Below are 15,849 nucleotides of genomic sequence, written 5' to 3'. Positions count from 1 at the left end.
GATTTACAAATTACCTTTATTATTATCGTGTCGCTGTTTGTTGTTTCTCGAATGATAAACATAAGGGGCTTTAATAATAGCGCGTGAGATAATTGCTGGATCAAACAAACTGGTAAGACGTTTAAATTGCTTTTCCCTCCTTTTGAAATATAATGGGATCTTCGTGTAATTCACTTTTTATAGTTGGCACATGTACGTCAATTACCACCGACGGGCAGGAGGACTTCGAGCTGTGTCGTAATTGAAGTGTTAATTAGAATTCTAGAAACCGAGTTGGCCTACCAAATCTGAAATTTTCTTTTCGGTTCCTGGCGTGACATTTCGTGTACTGCGTTTACTCGATCTCAGTGACACCGGTGTGTATAGTTTATCGCTGGTAAAATTTTTAGGGAATTAAAGGAAGAGGAATAAGATAAATTGTCTTTTGAAAAGCAACGGAGAAATAAATTGGTACACAGGGGACGACAAATTCTCGAACTTTTCAAAATGGCAAATGTCTATTTTTTCCTTTTTTTGTTGTTCTCAACTTTTGTGAAATACATATTTGAAAATTTTGTGGGGAATGATAACAATTTCTATGCAATATATATTTGAGAATTTGCATTATTTCGAAGCACCAAACCACTGAAATTTCGTGGAGGGATCTGAGGACGAGGAGAATTTAAAGTTGATAAGGTGAGATCAATTGAGCCTGTTTGATTTGATCTGTTATTTTCGCAATTGTAAATGTAAGTGAATGAAAATTACGGCGTTGAGTTTGTCAGACCCTGTCAGACTAACTCCGAGTTAAATAGAATCAATGAAATAAGAGAAATAATTTCGAACGATGCTCACGTCGCTCTAACAGACTATTAATCCATGTTTCGCGAGTGTATAAACTCGTTAATATAAATCTACGCTAAAAATATTGCGCACATGGCCTATTTGCACGGAGATTCTATCGGGGAAATCTTGCAATCTTCCCGTGAGTGCACTCGCATCGATTCGTTCCACTTTCCCGCCACACGTTTACCATTTCCATACATAGGAATCAACGTGTTCCACTATTTTCCATTCATTTCCAACATCGATCACCACTCGTCCTAACGAAATAATCAAAATTACAAATTCTTCCGTGTAATATGGTATTATAAAAAAATCTCACCAATCGATCCCGATCTTTAAAAATTGCTCGATAAGAAAAAGAAAGTTCATCGTTTATCCTCGATGTAAAAGAAATCCTCCTTAAAGAATCGAAAAAAGAAAAGAAAAAACGGAAATGGGATTAAAATCATTCTTGCTCGTTTCTAAAATAATTACCCTCCTCGTTATCCTCGTTTCGATGAAACGTTCGATTATAAACTCACGTTGAGCGCACTACTACAGAATGTCAACACACTTATGCAAAACAATTCCACCGTTTACCTCCAATTATAAAAATTGCTTCCTAAAGAGTTGAAAAAGGAAAAGAAACAAACAGAAATAGAATCAAAATCACTTTCGTTCACTTCCAAAATAATTGCCCTCGTTTGAATTAAACGTTCGATTATAAATCCACGGTTATGTGTACGCATGAAAATCGTAGATATACCGTGAAATTAGCATGGCCGCCTACGCTGACGTATCAAACACCCCCGTCTGCAGTCTAGAAGCAACGGAGGCTGCGACTCTGACCCAGAAACGTATCGAGCCTTTGTTCTACAGGCTGGAGGGCTTTACACGCGAAGGTCGACTCGTTTGGAATCCCCGTAGGGTCTCGCGTCTCGGCTCGAAAACTCGCGAAACACGGTCCCCGTACGAAAATAAATCTGCGTGACCAACCAAGGACGACGAGTTGCTCACCTGACAATTCCAGAGACAGGCTTCTTCCAACACATTTACCTTGCAATCCCTGGAACTGGCTTTTTCCATTACTGTTCGCCTTGTTTTTCTTTCTGCGACACGCAATTCTTTCGAAACCACGACTCTTCCATTCCTTTGTGCACGAATATTGCGCTTTCGAGGGAAACAAAATGGAATAATTCTCGCGTATAATGGAGAAAAGGGTTCGTAAAATGTGAAAATGTAATTGTTAGGGATTGGGTTTATGACATGGACGCCTGTTTACGCTATTTTTTAATGCGCCCCTTTTCTTCTTCGCGTTAATTCATTTTCCTTTCAAATTGCCCACGAAGCCCAGGAAGCGTTTCATGGCTGCAGAAAAATAACTTTTCTGCGGGCCATATACCTTCCCGGTGCCCACTCGTGAACATTCAATAGACATAGACATGTCATAAAACCTCTCGCGTCTCCCTGACCGCCCAAAGTCCCGCTACGCGCGGGCCACCCCTTGGGCCTCACTCACCCGCCATCGCGACATACCACCACCCTGCCAATTTGGAAATTCCAGGGTGGGCGGCACGCTCGCGGGCCAGGGAGGACCGTCCAAGGGGGTAGACCCGTTCCCATTGGCGGAGACCACCACCTTATACCCCTAAACCTTTTTATAAATAAGCGCACCAACGCGGCGCACATCAGATCAAAAAGGGAAAAATAGACAAACACCACATAAACTACCACTCGTCAAAATAAAGTCTTTTCCATTTAACATAATAAAATACGTGCAACCTCACCACACCACGACTTCATACCAGCAAACAACCCGCACCACGAACCAGCGACAATCCTGCGCCACCACTCTCGAACATACCAAATTTATTACCGCACTGTTCGTCATCCATTCGTTACTTCTACCATCCACCACTTGTTCCAGGCTATAGGGTAAGGTAGCCGAATATAAGACCCATTTCTTTAAGGAAGCATAATTCTTGATTGAAAATACTTTTGTTAAAATACGATACATGTTTTAAATGTAAGATGTGTACACTTTTGCAACATATTAGAAATTATAACAAAACAGATAGAGTTCCGTCGTAATAAAATAAAAATGAAAAGTATGCAAAAACATGACTTGAAAAACTGGTCGCCTAATATGAGACCCAGGTTTCACCTTGTCAAAACTTATTTTTTCTGTCTTTTTTCACACTTTTGCCAACGTCAATGGGCCACTTGACTTCAACAAAGCCTAGAAAAGCGGAGATTCCACAGGATTCCCACGCATCCGTCCACCGAACGCTTCCTCCGGTCGTCGTTTATCCCACCCTAAGATAACGCGCTAAGGGGGAAATAGAAAAGGAAAAATCACGAATCAGGGTGTTTTTAGGAAAATAGGAGTCTTCTTCGAGGGAAACCACGGAGACTCCAGCAGAAACACTTGGCCACTCGCAAGTGAAACACCTCTCACTTCGCAATGGAATTTATATCTTGAATTAGTTGTAGAAAATAGAACATAAAATAAAAACTTAGTGTTTCAATCAAGAAACTGGTCCTTCGAAGCCTTAGAACATTAGTCGGCACACACGTGCAAAAACCGGAAAGATGAACCGCAAGCCCCTAACATACTAGCAATCTGCACACCGGATGATTTCTTCCTTTGCCCAGATTGCTAGCCGCTATGGAACAAATGCTTAATCCGGGTGAAAAATAAAACCGGCGGGTGGTCCGCGGAACACTATCGGACTCGATGTGACTAATGACCTAACCTAAGAAACAGTGGAGAACACTATGTCGTCGGATAAACAGCATATTAGACACTGCATCCCCTTTGCGTTTCAACTTAAAAAAAAGTGCTCTTGAAGCGAAAGGCCTTTGGGATGGGAAATTCTACTTCATGCGGCTTGTCGCGTTACTTATATTTTATTTTCCTTGACTATCACACCTAATGTACTATTTATTTAACGTTCAATGTTCGTGCTTCTATGTCTTGTGTCTAACTAACTTTTCGTTTTTAAAAAGATCCTGTCGATGCCTCCGAACAAACCGCATCGCGGGGGTGAGACACTCGGATAGGTGGAATTCATGTTTCGATAGTGGTGGGGAAGGGTGGCTGACACTACCTATTGGTTAAAATTAAAGGGGAGAAACTAAGCAAAAATGCCACCCCCCAGATCATTCGTCACTCTCAGGTACCGATCATACCCTTGAGTGACGCACGGGGAAATTCCGAATGTCTCTAACAATGATTGTAGCAGACAATAGCCTTAAGAAACGCTTCGGCTCTGGTGACCATATGTATGAAAATTTACCGAAAAAAAGGGACGAAGCTTCTATCTCGAAAAAACAAGTTTATAAAAGGCAAGGCGAAAAGAACTACGATTGCCGTGGTATCATAAAGTTACTGTCGCTACGAAACGGCTAACGGCCTTCTAATAAAAATGTACTTATTTGGTATATCTCGAGGGTTAGGCGGCAGGTATACGCCTCGAGGGCTAAATAATCCTTACTGCTACGAAAAATTGAAGAATATTAATTTGAAAGGTCGCTACGCGACACGGCTTATTCCCCAGACTATTATCTATTTCGTTCACTTCAGCACCATCTAACCGATTCAAAATTCAAAACATACGAAGATGTCAATAATAGCATTGCCGATTTTATACGTTCGAAGCCGGCATCATTTTTCCGAAAGGGAATTCGCCAACTGCCTGAGAAATGGAATAAACGTGTAGCAAGTGATGGAGATTATTTCCAAGGCTGAACTGTACTTTGGTTTTCTTGAAATAAATAACAAATCCACGAAACAAAGGCCACGAATTAATTTGTACACCTAATATATTAGCTATAGCCGTTTTTTCAATTGTTCTTCTCATTTTCGCTGCAGATATAGTCCAATAATCCGGCATTGCCGAAGCCCCAAGCGTACCGGATTATCGGAATTCTACTGTATTTACTTTGGCGAACGACGCTTAAGGCCACGCGACCATAGTCTTGCAGAAAATACATGTATTTGCGAGAATCTAGAAGCGATTGAGTAAATTTGCGGCCACCCTATTTTTGGCTCGGGGTACTTCCGACAAGCCTCTTCTTACACATTTATCCTGAAAAAAATTGTTTTCTGAAGAAATAATTACAACATTTGTGGGAAGCAGACCTAGGATAAAAGCACGTGCCCGCGACACACGGGAACAGTCGCAAAGCAGCCGAAAATCAATCCGGAAAAAGTCTGTCAGCTTGGAGTGAGTCTGGAAGAAGTCCGCAAGAAGCCACGATACGTTACGATACGATAAGGCCTGTGTAGGCGCTACGGACTAGTCTTACTCGTCGTGTTATCTCTGTAACGGAATAGACACCTTAGTAGAACCCTATTCCTACACATTTGAATATGTTACACTTTGTAAGAAAAGTAGCACGTTTTTGCAAATAATTTTCTTGTATTTACACGTATCTATAGAATAAAGTAGCTTTGTATTAGCAAAGCCGACGAGTTCTTATCGCGAAGGTATTCGCAAGCTGCCAGAAAAATGGCAAATGGTCATCGATAATAATGGAAATTGTTTCGATTCTTAACCCTTTCGCGACGGCGGAACTAGCCATCGGTACGCCACTAACGAACGGGTCGTCGTGCCATTAGTGCACACCGTACACGTTAAGAGTGTCTCGCGTTTTTTCAAATCTTAGAGGATTTCGTTGGAACAGCAGAGGACTTAAGGGTGTATCGGATAAAGGGAATGTTGTTGAGGCCTTGTTCTGTATTTTAAAATAAATCTTCACTTTGAGTTGTTGAGGCGCGAACCACTGCGACGCGCTTAAGCGGATGCCGGATATAACCGGCGCTAGCCAGTGTGAAGCATTTAGTGGATGCCGGATATAACCGGCGCTAGCCAGTGTGAAGCATTTAGTGGATGACGGATATAACCGGCGCCAACCAGTGTGAAGCATTTAGTGTATGCCGGATATAACCGGCGCTAGTCGCGAAAGGGTTAATCTGTTTTCATCCTTTTTAAAGAAAACTTTGACTGCACCGAAAAGTCGGAAAGAATTCATCTTCACACCTAATCAACGTGGAACTACTCTGAACGTGAATCTTCTGATATCAAACATGAATAACAAAGTACAATATTAATCGAATGCTCGATTATGGCACATTAAATGCTGCATTGTTCCTTTCTTATTAGTTAGTTCGATCTTCGTTCCGCGATAGTTAGTTATTCTTTGGAGATAAGAAGAGCGCAAGGGTCGCCTTTTTCTTACGTACAATATTTTTCACATCTAGCAACAATTACTTCTGAATCTCGAATTTAAATGCGTACACAACGATAGATAATGTTTTGAGGATTTGTTACAGAAGGGAAACGACCCTAATTAAACATTCCTCGACTTGTTACTCCTCCCCAGAAGTTCCAGAGTTAGTTCACCTTTTTACGTTTGAAATGTGAAGTAGAAAAGTGTTTTTATGTGATAACTTAGAATATTCCATCCTAAATCGCGTAATGCGAAATGTCACATTCGCGCCTAACACGAACCATCGGATTCTCCAAAAATAACCGAACAAGAATTGCACGAGCATAACGTTCAAACGAAGAAACCCAAAAGCCGCGATAATCGTCGAAGAAAATCTGTTGAAGTGAGAATCCTCAAGTTGCAGAAAATCGGCGAAAAATCAAATTGGCATTCGTATTAGTGGCACGCTGGGTTTACTCACGGCCGAGCCTTGATTCCAGTCACCGGAGAGAATCCGTAATTCCTTCACCGCAGCCTGAATTTGTTCAGGTAAATTTAGGCAGCGCCGGTCGTTCACACCGATCTCTGGGCCTTCGAGACGCAGAGACTAAGGAAGGCCGCCCCGTTTCGATTTCACCAACTGGTTCACCTTCGATCTTCGCCTCCTCTTCTACCTTTCGAGCGTTAGAAGTCCCTTGAACCTGGTGAAGTGCTCCTAGAGAAGATTCTTCACACTGGAAGTTGTGTATTTCTTTATTTCAGTTGAAATTTTCGTTTCGTCCACGAATTTTCGCGAATCTTTGATTTTTTTTTCGTGGTAGGTACCTATTCGTGAGATTTCGGTGTTTTATGATTCTTGCTTCTTTCTTTCCTTCCGCAAGTTAGAAGTTCCTTGAACCTGGTGAAGTGCTCTTAGAGAAGATACCTTGGACGTTAAAAGTTATACGTTTCTTCACTTCAGTTGCAATTTGAAGCTTAAAATTTGCCGCATCTTCGTGTCTTTTCGTGAGATTTTCGCGTTTTACGATTTTTGCCTCTTTCTTTCCTTTCGCCAATCAGAAGTTCCTTCAACCCTTCCGGAGGAAACTCTTCAGACTATGAAACTTTCGAAGCTTTGAATTTTGTCGATGAATTTTTCTGTTCAGTTGCTCTTAACGAAATCTAATTCTCAGAGAATTATTTTGGACGAAGTTTGAAAAAAATCCGACTGTACAAAAATATACACGATCACCAAAATCCCCACGTTTACCTAAATGATCTGAAATCGGGAATTTTCACTCTTCGAACGACCCAATTTCGCAAAAGTCAATTAACCTTTCGGCAATTTTCCGAATCACACGAACGAGTTCAAAAAGGGGCAGAATTTCGTTTGTACCGAATAATTACTGTTTCAAAAACACTCCAAGATTGAAGAATATCGCGTGATACAAGGAAGACCTCGCGACACCTCGTCGTATCGCAATTACGTCGGTTTCTATGTTGAAACGGGAGAAAAAAAAGCGGCACGCAGACGTGAATTCCACAGCAACGTCTCTTAATTAAAGCGTTTCGCGGTAAACATAGGCTTCCTGCAACGTTTACGTCCGGTTTACATAAGCGACGACGGAAAAATCACTTGTATGAAGAGGCGACACGTGAGAAAAATTCTTCTTTCACTCGAAACACTCTTTTCAACCGTAATTATGCTTCTATAGTGCTCTCTTCAACGATTCCCCGAACTTGTGTGAATTTTCTGTAAATTGTTTGCAAATTTTCTGCAAATTTCTCTGAATTCCTGTGAATTTTCCTCAAATAAATCATAATTTTGTGCAATTTTATTATTGCAATGTACTAAACGTGAAATTTATCAGAAAATTAACAAATCATCGGAATTGTAGATGCACCGATGGCAGTTATTAATAGTTCTAGTTGTAAGCAGGAAGCTAGACGATTAATCAACACGTCCCAAGGATGGAAGATACCCTAAGATCGTGGCATTCACAGGCAGATAGCATCGAACCACCACCTTCTTCCTCACATTTGACCTTTCTGACTGGAGCCAACAACTCTTTCCACCGACGATTATTCGACAGAACGTAACGTTTCGCGAGCGTCGTTTTGCCTCTAACGACCTGCGTTTCAATATCTGATTCATGTAGAAGTACTTGGCTAGTCGATTGACGTAGAGTGAAACAAGGAGAACTGGGTAATAAATAAACGGAGAAATGAATAATGAGGCAACATGTGACGGAGGCAAAAGGAAGCAAAAGGAAACGGTAATACGAAGGAGAAGAAGATAGAAATAGAAAGAAAAAGAGAAATTACTGAAATGAAATTTGAAGGAAGGAAAGATAACATTGGAAGAAGAGAAAAATTGAAGAAATTTAAAAAAATGAAGCAGTAAGAGGGATAAAAGTATCAGAACAAAGATGGTAGGTACGTGAAGAAAAAAAAAAATGTAGGATAATTAAATAAAGTGTCTCTAAAGGGGGATAACGAAGAAAATAGTCCCAGAAAGAATGGGACATGCACGTAAGAAAGGAAACCGGGAAAATAGTGTGAGGGGAGAGAAAAGCCAGCGAAAAAAAGGCACAGAAGGACGAAGAACAATGAAACAGAGTGCCGTGGGAGGGAGAAGAAAGCGGAACAGCGATTGACATCGGCAGATATGCCAGAAACGGTATGCGCGGCCACGTCATGAAGATAATTGGGACGTGTGCCAAAGCGTGGTCCCTCGAAAGGACACGTGCAGAGGCGATTGGAAGATCTGCGAGGATTGGACGCGGCAATACGGTCAATTTTTTATCCAGGAAAGGCTTTAACCAGTTATACGAGAAATTACGTAAAGAGGGCACCCGCGTGTATTACGACAAAGTGCACAGGTCTTGTACATAATATGCAGGCGACTTGCAAGTTTCACTTTTGCATGCATTCCACGTTGCATAATGTTAGTTACACGCTTGCGTCACTTTATTTATTTATTTACGGGTACAAATTCGTTACTGTATATGTAATAATATATGTGTTAAAAATTGAGGAGAGAAAAATGGGAAAATATGTTACAAGTAGAAAAGAGAAAAAAGTAGGAGAAGTAAAGGGGAAGCTTTGTTCAACGTGGAATCGGAGGAAATTGTAAGTAAAAATGTACGAGTTCGATATTTCTGTGCTTGTGAATTTCGATCAAAAGAGAGGTCTAGAGAGTGAACAGCTGCAAATATTGGTCTTCAGTTGCGCAACGTGATCTGAGTACGGTGCTGATTCGACTGCACCTGGATCGTGGTAATTAAAATCCAATTGACGACGCTCGACCTCCTTCGGTCATCTTTTTCTTTATTTATTTACGCGTGCAAACTCAATATCGTACATAGTAAAAACAGAAATAAAGAGAAGGAGAAACAGGCAAAAAGCATATAACAAGACTTTACGAACGAACATTCACAGTGTGTGTTTTAAGTATGCGTTTAAGTTGATATACCCGACGGTTGTTAATTAGGTTAGGTTAGGTAGGTAAAAATGAGGGAAGTGAAGGAGTGCAGAGGTGGTTAGCGGGTCAATAGTCGATCAGAATCGAAAAGAATGCGGCCAGCATGTGGTTTAACCTTAGCAGCCAGATGGATAACGTATCGAATTCAATTCGAAAAGATCGATACGTATTAGAATACGTTTGTACAATTATGTTTGAACGAAGATCCCTTGGATCTGTGTCTGTATAATTCTGATCTAATCTAATAGAATCGAAAGGTATTGAATACTAGCTATTCGAATCGAAGGTTTTCGAATTGAAAAGATTCGAAGTAAGGCGACCGAAATCCAAAGTTGCTGAAATTGAAGTATCGAACTCGAAATATATCGAAACTCGAAATATATCGAAACTCGAAATATATCGAAACTCGAAATATATCGAAACTCGAAATATATCGAAACTCGAAATATATCGAAACTCGAAATATATCGAAACTCGAAATATATCGAAACTCGAAATATATCGAAACTCGAAATATATCGAAACTCGAAATATATCGAAACTCGAAATATATCGAAACTCGAAATATATCGAAACTCGAAATATATCGAAACTCGAAATATATCGAAACTCGAAATATATCAATTCGAAATATGTCGAATTGAAATTTACCGATATTTACATTACCCGCCATTGTCGACTGACCGAAGAGGTAATTCACAGCTGGGTTTCAGCTACATAAGAAAGAAATTGCAAACACCGACAAACCAACAGCAGACAAAACAAAACCCAACCGACAGAGAAAGAGAAGATAATAATCGCATGCAAATAAGCTTTCCGTGGCAGCATTGCTGCACGTGGATAAACTACCGATGCAAAAACGCCTGAAGGAGTAACGCTTATTTATTCCATCTTCGGTATTTTCCCAGTTTGCGCTCCGACGCACGTAATCGCGCATCGACTCGATTATCTCTCTCTTAATACACTTTCCACTTCCCAGCAACCTTTTACCACTCGAAAAACCCGCAATATAGTCGAGAAAATAAATTATAAATTTCACGCAATGTCCTTTTACGCACATTAAAAGAACAAAAACCTGCTCTCGACGAGATAAGAACCGAAAAGGAAAGAAGATAAAACATCGGGAAGAGAACAAGGTTGATTCAGAAGAGAGGTGTGTAATCTTGTTAGTTTTCATTAATATTCAATCTAGACGCGCACACAAGGAAACAGAACAGTATGCAAACTAACGTCAAGGACACGATACGTTACATGTGTTCCTGCCTTTACGGTGGATGCCGATCGCCGAAAACCCATCGATATTCCTCTCACGTTACAAGGCACACGTACACAGTCAGTTGTAACGTGCCCGATACGACTAAACGTTCTCCCTCATCTTTTGTCCGCCCTGTTAGGGATACTTCCACTTCGATTCTCCCACCTTTGGGAATTTATCCCGTAATGGTTTCTCGAGCACAGACGCCGCTGCATATGTATATAGAATTATATATCAAAAGTGAAAACTCGAGAAGAAAGTGTTTCGTGTAGTAAATTGCGTTCAGTTTCAGTCTGAGAGAATTGTAAAGAATTCTGGCGATAGTCGAATCAATATTATATCTCCTTTTCGTTATGAGGGTAACCTAATAAAATTCAAGGATTCCAGAGAGATTATTTTGCAGAAAATCTCACATGCCCCATAAATGAAAGATTAGAATGTATAATAGTGGCGTAAGGATATACTCAACAATGGCTGCATTTAGAAACGAAGAAATCCCTGCTAATCTCAGGTCGAGTTTCAACTATACACAAGGCCAACGCGAATCCCTTCAGTATTACCAACGACCTAAAGATTCAGTCGAGGACTGGGTGAAAGGACCGGAAATAGGCCCATCTATCCCCACCTTTTTTACTGTAATCGTGCAATGGTCGACCATCGTGATAGAAACATTTCCTCGATCACGTTCACTTACGTTAACGGAAAGGCAACGTTTAATACTGATAGCGACAACATTGACGCAACTCTTGGTGCAGATTAATTATTTAAATAAAATAGTTTATATGATTCATAATTTTAAATCGTTATTTTTGTATCACTACTTCGAATAAAATTTGCACAAGTCTAATTGGTGTAATCGTGGATGATCGATGATAATGACGGACAAAAAAAATGTTGTTGTGAATTTGTTTTGAATCAGATTTGTGTAAAAGATTTCTGATAAAACAGAAACAAACAGACGAAGAGTATTTAACGAGCTCAAGTGTAATGAAGTATTGAATTTCAATGGGCTGTTCGATCTTCATTTCGTGTATAAAATGCCAGATTAATTTTCGATTGAATCGAAGGTCTAAATTGGTTTCGATAATAACAACACTATGTTCCGATAGAGATAACATTAAAACGCACCACTTTTTATGGACGATTTTCGTAAACACAGGAAATATGACGTTTTTGTAAAACACACGAGTCGAACGATTCCGTCACGAAACCGTGTGATTTACTACCATCTTCGTAGCATTCTTTACGAATAATCGTAAAAATCGACGTCAGTCGTTCTGTTCACTTTACAATCAACGAATAACGAAATAAAAGCAATCGTACGTGATTCCCTCAGAAACTTGTCACGAAGCATAAAAGTAAGCAAAGTGTTCTTTGGGAATTGGAACATGAGAAGGAGACTGGATACATTATATAGAAAGTAAAGGAAATATCGAAGGACACCATTAGAACATTTTCGATAATGGCAATTTAATGGCGAGGCACTCGAAACATTACTGATACACGCTTGAAGGTTAAATTGACTATCAAATATTCGATATTCGAGCATCGAGATAAACGACAGTCCAAGGATATCGAGAAATATTGACAAACTTTCCAGAATAAATATTTAAATCCTTTAAATGAATACCTTTCTAAATCCTACAGAAGAAAATAATTACTACGGTAGATATCTTTTCTATCAGCCCTTGAAGTTGCGTCACTTTTCCATTGTTATTAACCACGTTATCTGCCCACTCAACTATCGTAAAGAATAATCATAACACTACACATAAACAAAGACATATGACTGTTAAAATTGAAAGTCACTCTAACGATATCAATAATCCTAATAGTATATACGGCTACATAACCCTACACTGCCCATGCACTTGCGAAGCAACCCTAACCAGAACCAATTAACAAGTGTACGAGACGTCTTCCGTCGTTCCATTTTTCGCACGTATACGATCCACCCCAGTGAATCGGAGACCTTGTCTGGTTCACAGTGCCGCACTCTCTGGCGCAAACATCAACATAGAGGTATAACCCCTTCACGGTCTACTGTACGAGTGGGCAAGGCGTCAAGTGCTACACTATGTCGTCCAACAGGCGTCATAAAATTATTCAACTGTACTACCCATTAACTACTCGTGTTAACTATCGCGAATGCGAATAATTGAAGTGACAGAAAAGATACGCGTTTTTTAAATTATTACTAATTCTGTCACTTTACTGTACTATCAAGAATTCAAGTGAAATCGAAAAGATGGTTCTAACGCGTCTAATGACCCTTTGTCTCGAGAAACGCGGAACAACGATTGATCCTCCCGTATCTCAATCGACGCCTCTGTACTAAGACGAGCATACTTACTGTACGGTGGTTTCTCTGTTTCCCAGATCAGCGTGCCACGATGAAAGTAGACCCTGCACCGTTTCTTCTTCACCACGAACGTGTTCAAGAGCACCGTCCTGGAGGACTGGTCTGTGATTTCCTGCATCATCCTGACACAGTTGGTTAAACTCCACGGGACAGTTGATTCAACGAGGAGACGGCCAAAACGTCATCTCGACGCCGATCGATTCGTGGTGAGCGAGAAAATCGCCACAGAGATCGGAAACAATACTTTGGAAACGAGAGAGGACAACAGTACACGACGACAAAGCCCGCTCGTTCGCTCGAGCACGACTGCGGTGTACGATCGACTGACAGACGTTCGTGCCGAAACGTACGAGTTCGGCTTTCACAGCGCCTCCAGACTGATATTCTTTCAACTATGAAAAAGGGAACTCACTCGGTCGTCGGACTCCGTTTCCTCCCCGCCCGATCGATTGGAAATGGTTTTTAATAAATAAAAATAGAAGAATTATAAAGATAAAAAGTAATTATTTTATGGTTGGAATAATTATAGTGGAGATTGAAATAATTGAATAAAAATATATGAATCGATAAATTAGTTGATGAAGAATGAAATCGTTCTGGTGGGGTAATTTGCAAAATGCGATTTTATCGACCGATTTATTTTCAATGACCGCCATCTATTGAATGGTTGTAATTATCGCGTAAGGGTAACACGGATACCTGAATAACTGAAAATGTGTCTCAGCATGTTAAAAATATCCTTGCATGGGTATACATCCGTGTATCTGATTTAAACAAATTTCATTCGTTTATTTAAAATAACTTGACAATTAATTTTTCCATGTATAGATAATATAAAGTACTTCACTTATATTGTTATATAATTAAGATCATATGAACAATATCCGTAAAGAATTTATAATAGTGAACGTTTGCGCAGGGCACAAAACTGCTTGTTTCACCCCTGGTTGCAACAGACGCGAGACGACATGACGCTTTGTCGGTGACGTGACAATTTTGTGCTATTGAACTGCTTCTCCGATCGAGTATTCTTTCACACATTGCATCGCTATGTCTCAACTATTGTCCAACGTCAAAACACTCTGCAAACCAATCCGAAAGTAGAAAAGGTGACATGTAAAAGTGACAGAAATTGTTAAAGCGTCGTAAACTCGCGTGTCCACGAAGTCTGGCTGACGCAGACATCGCGATGTAGACATAAATTATTACGAATTCAAAGTCGTGTTACTATAACGTTCAAATAAAAATAAAATACATATATGTATTCATTTATTGAAACACAACATGGATGAAACAAAAAACTACAAAAACTTAGTATTAACGGTTAAAAAATACCCTGCACTATACGATCTCAGTTGCAACAACTACCACAACAGAGTTGTACGAAATAAAATATGGAAAGCAGTGGCGCAAGAACTGAGCGCTTCCGGTAAGAATGCTTCAAAGTCTAAACACACTTGAATTCCCGTAAAAAGTCCGACGTGGCTTTTTAATTCGTGCACGATTTCCGCATAGCCGCAGAATGCAAGGAGAAATGGAAGAATCTACGCGCCAGTTTCACCAGACACTTGAGAAATCAAAACACGGTGAATTCGAAATCGAAGAAACGATATTACATGGCCGATTACATGGATTTCCTCCTTCCCTACAGCAAATTTCGCAGGTAAGTGATCTACTGATCGAAAATCGATAACGGATCACGTGAACGGTTGTGTTACTTTCTTTGTTTCGCTTGCCTATGATTTCAGGCCGGATGACAGTTTGAACGAAGAAAGAGCAATAGCGGGAGAGATTTGGAACGATGAGACCGCCTCGGACACGTCCTCTAATTACAAGAAATTAAACAAATCAGAACAGAAGATGCTAGAGCCAGACAGAGATAATGATACAAGAAACGAAGAGCATGCATTCTCTCAAAGCAAACCGATCAAACTCGAAGACAGCTTGCAGACGCACAGTTGCTTGGATAATTGTATCCTCACGAGTAGACAAGATCACGACGAATCAGTCAACGATGCTGACTTGTTGTTCTTTAAAAGTTTGTTACCAGACGTGCGACAAATGACTAGACAAGAGAAGAGAAACTTCAAGATATCCGTCTTGGATCTGATTAATAAAATATTGGATGAGAAAGAATCGTCAATGCCCGTGGTGAATGACAATTTCTGTTCTATGATACAAAATCAAGACGATGAAAAAGTAGATTAGTTTCTAATTTCAATAAATGTAGAATATTACAAAATGAATAAATTATGTTTAATAAAAAACGAATATTCAGGGTGAAATATTCAGAGCATGTTATGCCAATTTGCGCGGGAATCCTGTTCGATATCGTACATTCCAGAATAGTTCTTAATTTATTATATTATTAGTATTACGTAGATTCTCGTTAAAACTTGACAAAATAATACGTATGCAAGTACTTTCAAAGCTAAACATAGAAAAACTTTATTTTAACTAGGCACTTGAATAGTGGTAACATGTCAGACACGAGATATGGCGGAACGCATACTATTTCACGACCGGATAACAGAAACGCATCGTTTCCCTCCGATCTCCCCCACCACCTGCATTTATTTTCGTTGCTTGGTAAGTTCGTAAAAGAAACAGAATAAAAATGAACAAAAAAGAAGTTCGCATGGTTAAGATATTGTCTTGACCTGGTTGAGAACTACTGACGGACGTTGATTGGTGGCTCGAAACAACGCGCATCTTCGAGCCAACGGAAGGAACTAATGAAAATTGAATATA

At 40.0% G+C, this 15,849-nt stretch overlaps 2 protein-coding genes across 2 annotated transcripts in view; one reads left to right on the top strand and one right to left on the bottom strand.

Annotated features, from left to right (window-relative positions):
- The window catches only part of LOC108575169 (ceramide kinase), a 39,780-nt gene extending 26,246 nt beyond the window's left edge, over positions 1-13,534 (bottom strand). The window contains exon 1 of the mRNA XM_017937895.1: positions 13,090-13,534. Within this exon, the coding sequence (XP_017793384.1) occupies positions 13,090-13,219 (130 nt within the window). The 5' untranslated portion in view covers positions 13,220-13,534. The remainder of the gene's footprint in view (positions 1-13,089) is intronic.
- A 564-nt stretch (positions 13,535-14,098) lies between these two features.
- On the top strand, positions 14,099-15,306 carry LOC108575220 (transcription factor Adf-1-like). The gene is made up of 3 exons (XM_017937960.1): positions 14,099-14,527; positions 14,614-14,761; positions 14,847-15,306. Exons 1-3 carry the CDS (start codon positions 14,383-14,385, stop codon positions 15,304-15,306), a joined length of 753 nt encoding a protein of 250 aa, XP_017793449.1. The 5' UTR covers positions 14,099-14,382.
- Positions 15,307-15,849: the final 543 nt, after the last annotated feature.

This window comes from Habropoda laboriosa, unplaced genomic scaffold (assembly GCF_001263275.1).
Source record: "Habropoda laboriosa isolate 0110345459 unplaced genomic scaffold, ASM126327v1 scaffold207, whole genome shotgun sequence".
Classification (NCBI taxonomy): Eukaryota; Metazoa; Arthropoda; class Insecta; order Hymenoptera; family Apidae; genus Habropoda; species Habropoda laboriosa.
Note: the sequence above shows the minus strand (reverse complement) of the source record. Positions and strands in the feature narration are given on the sequence as shown.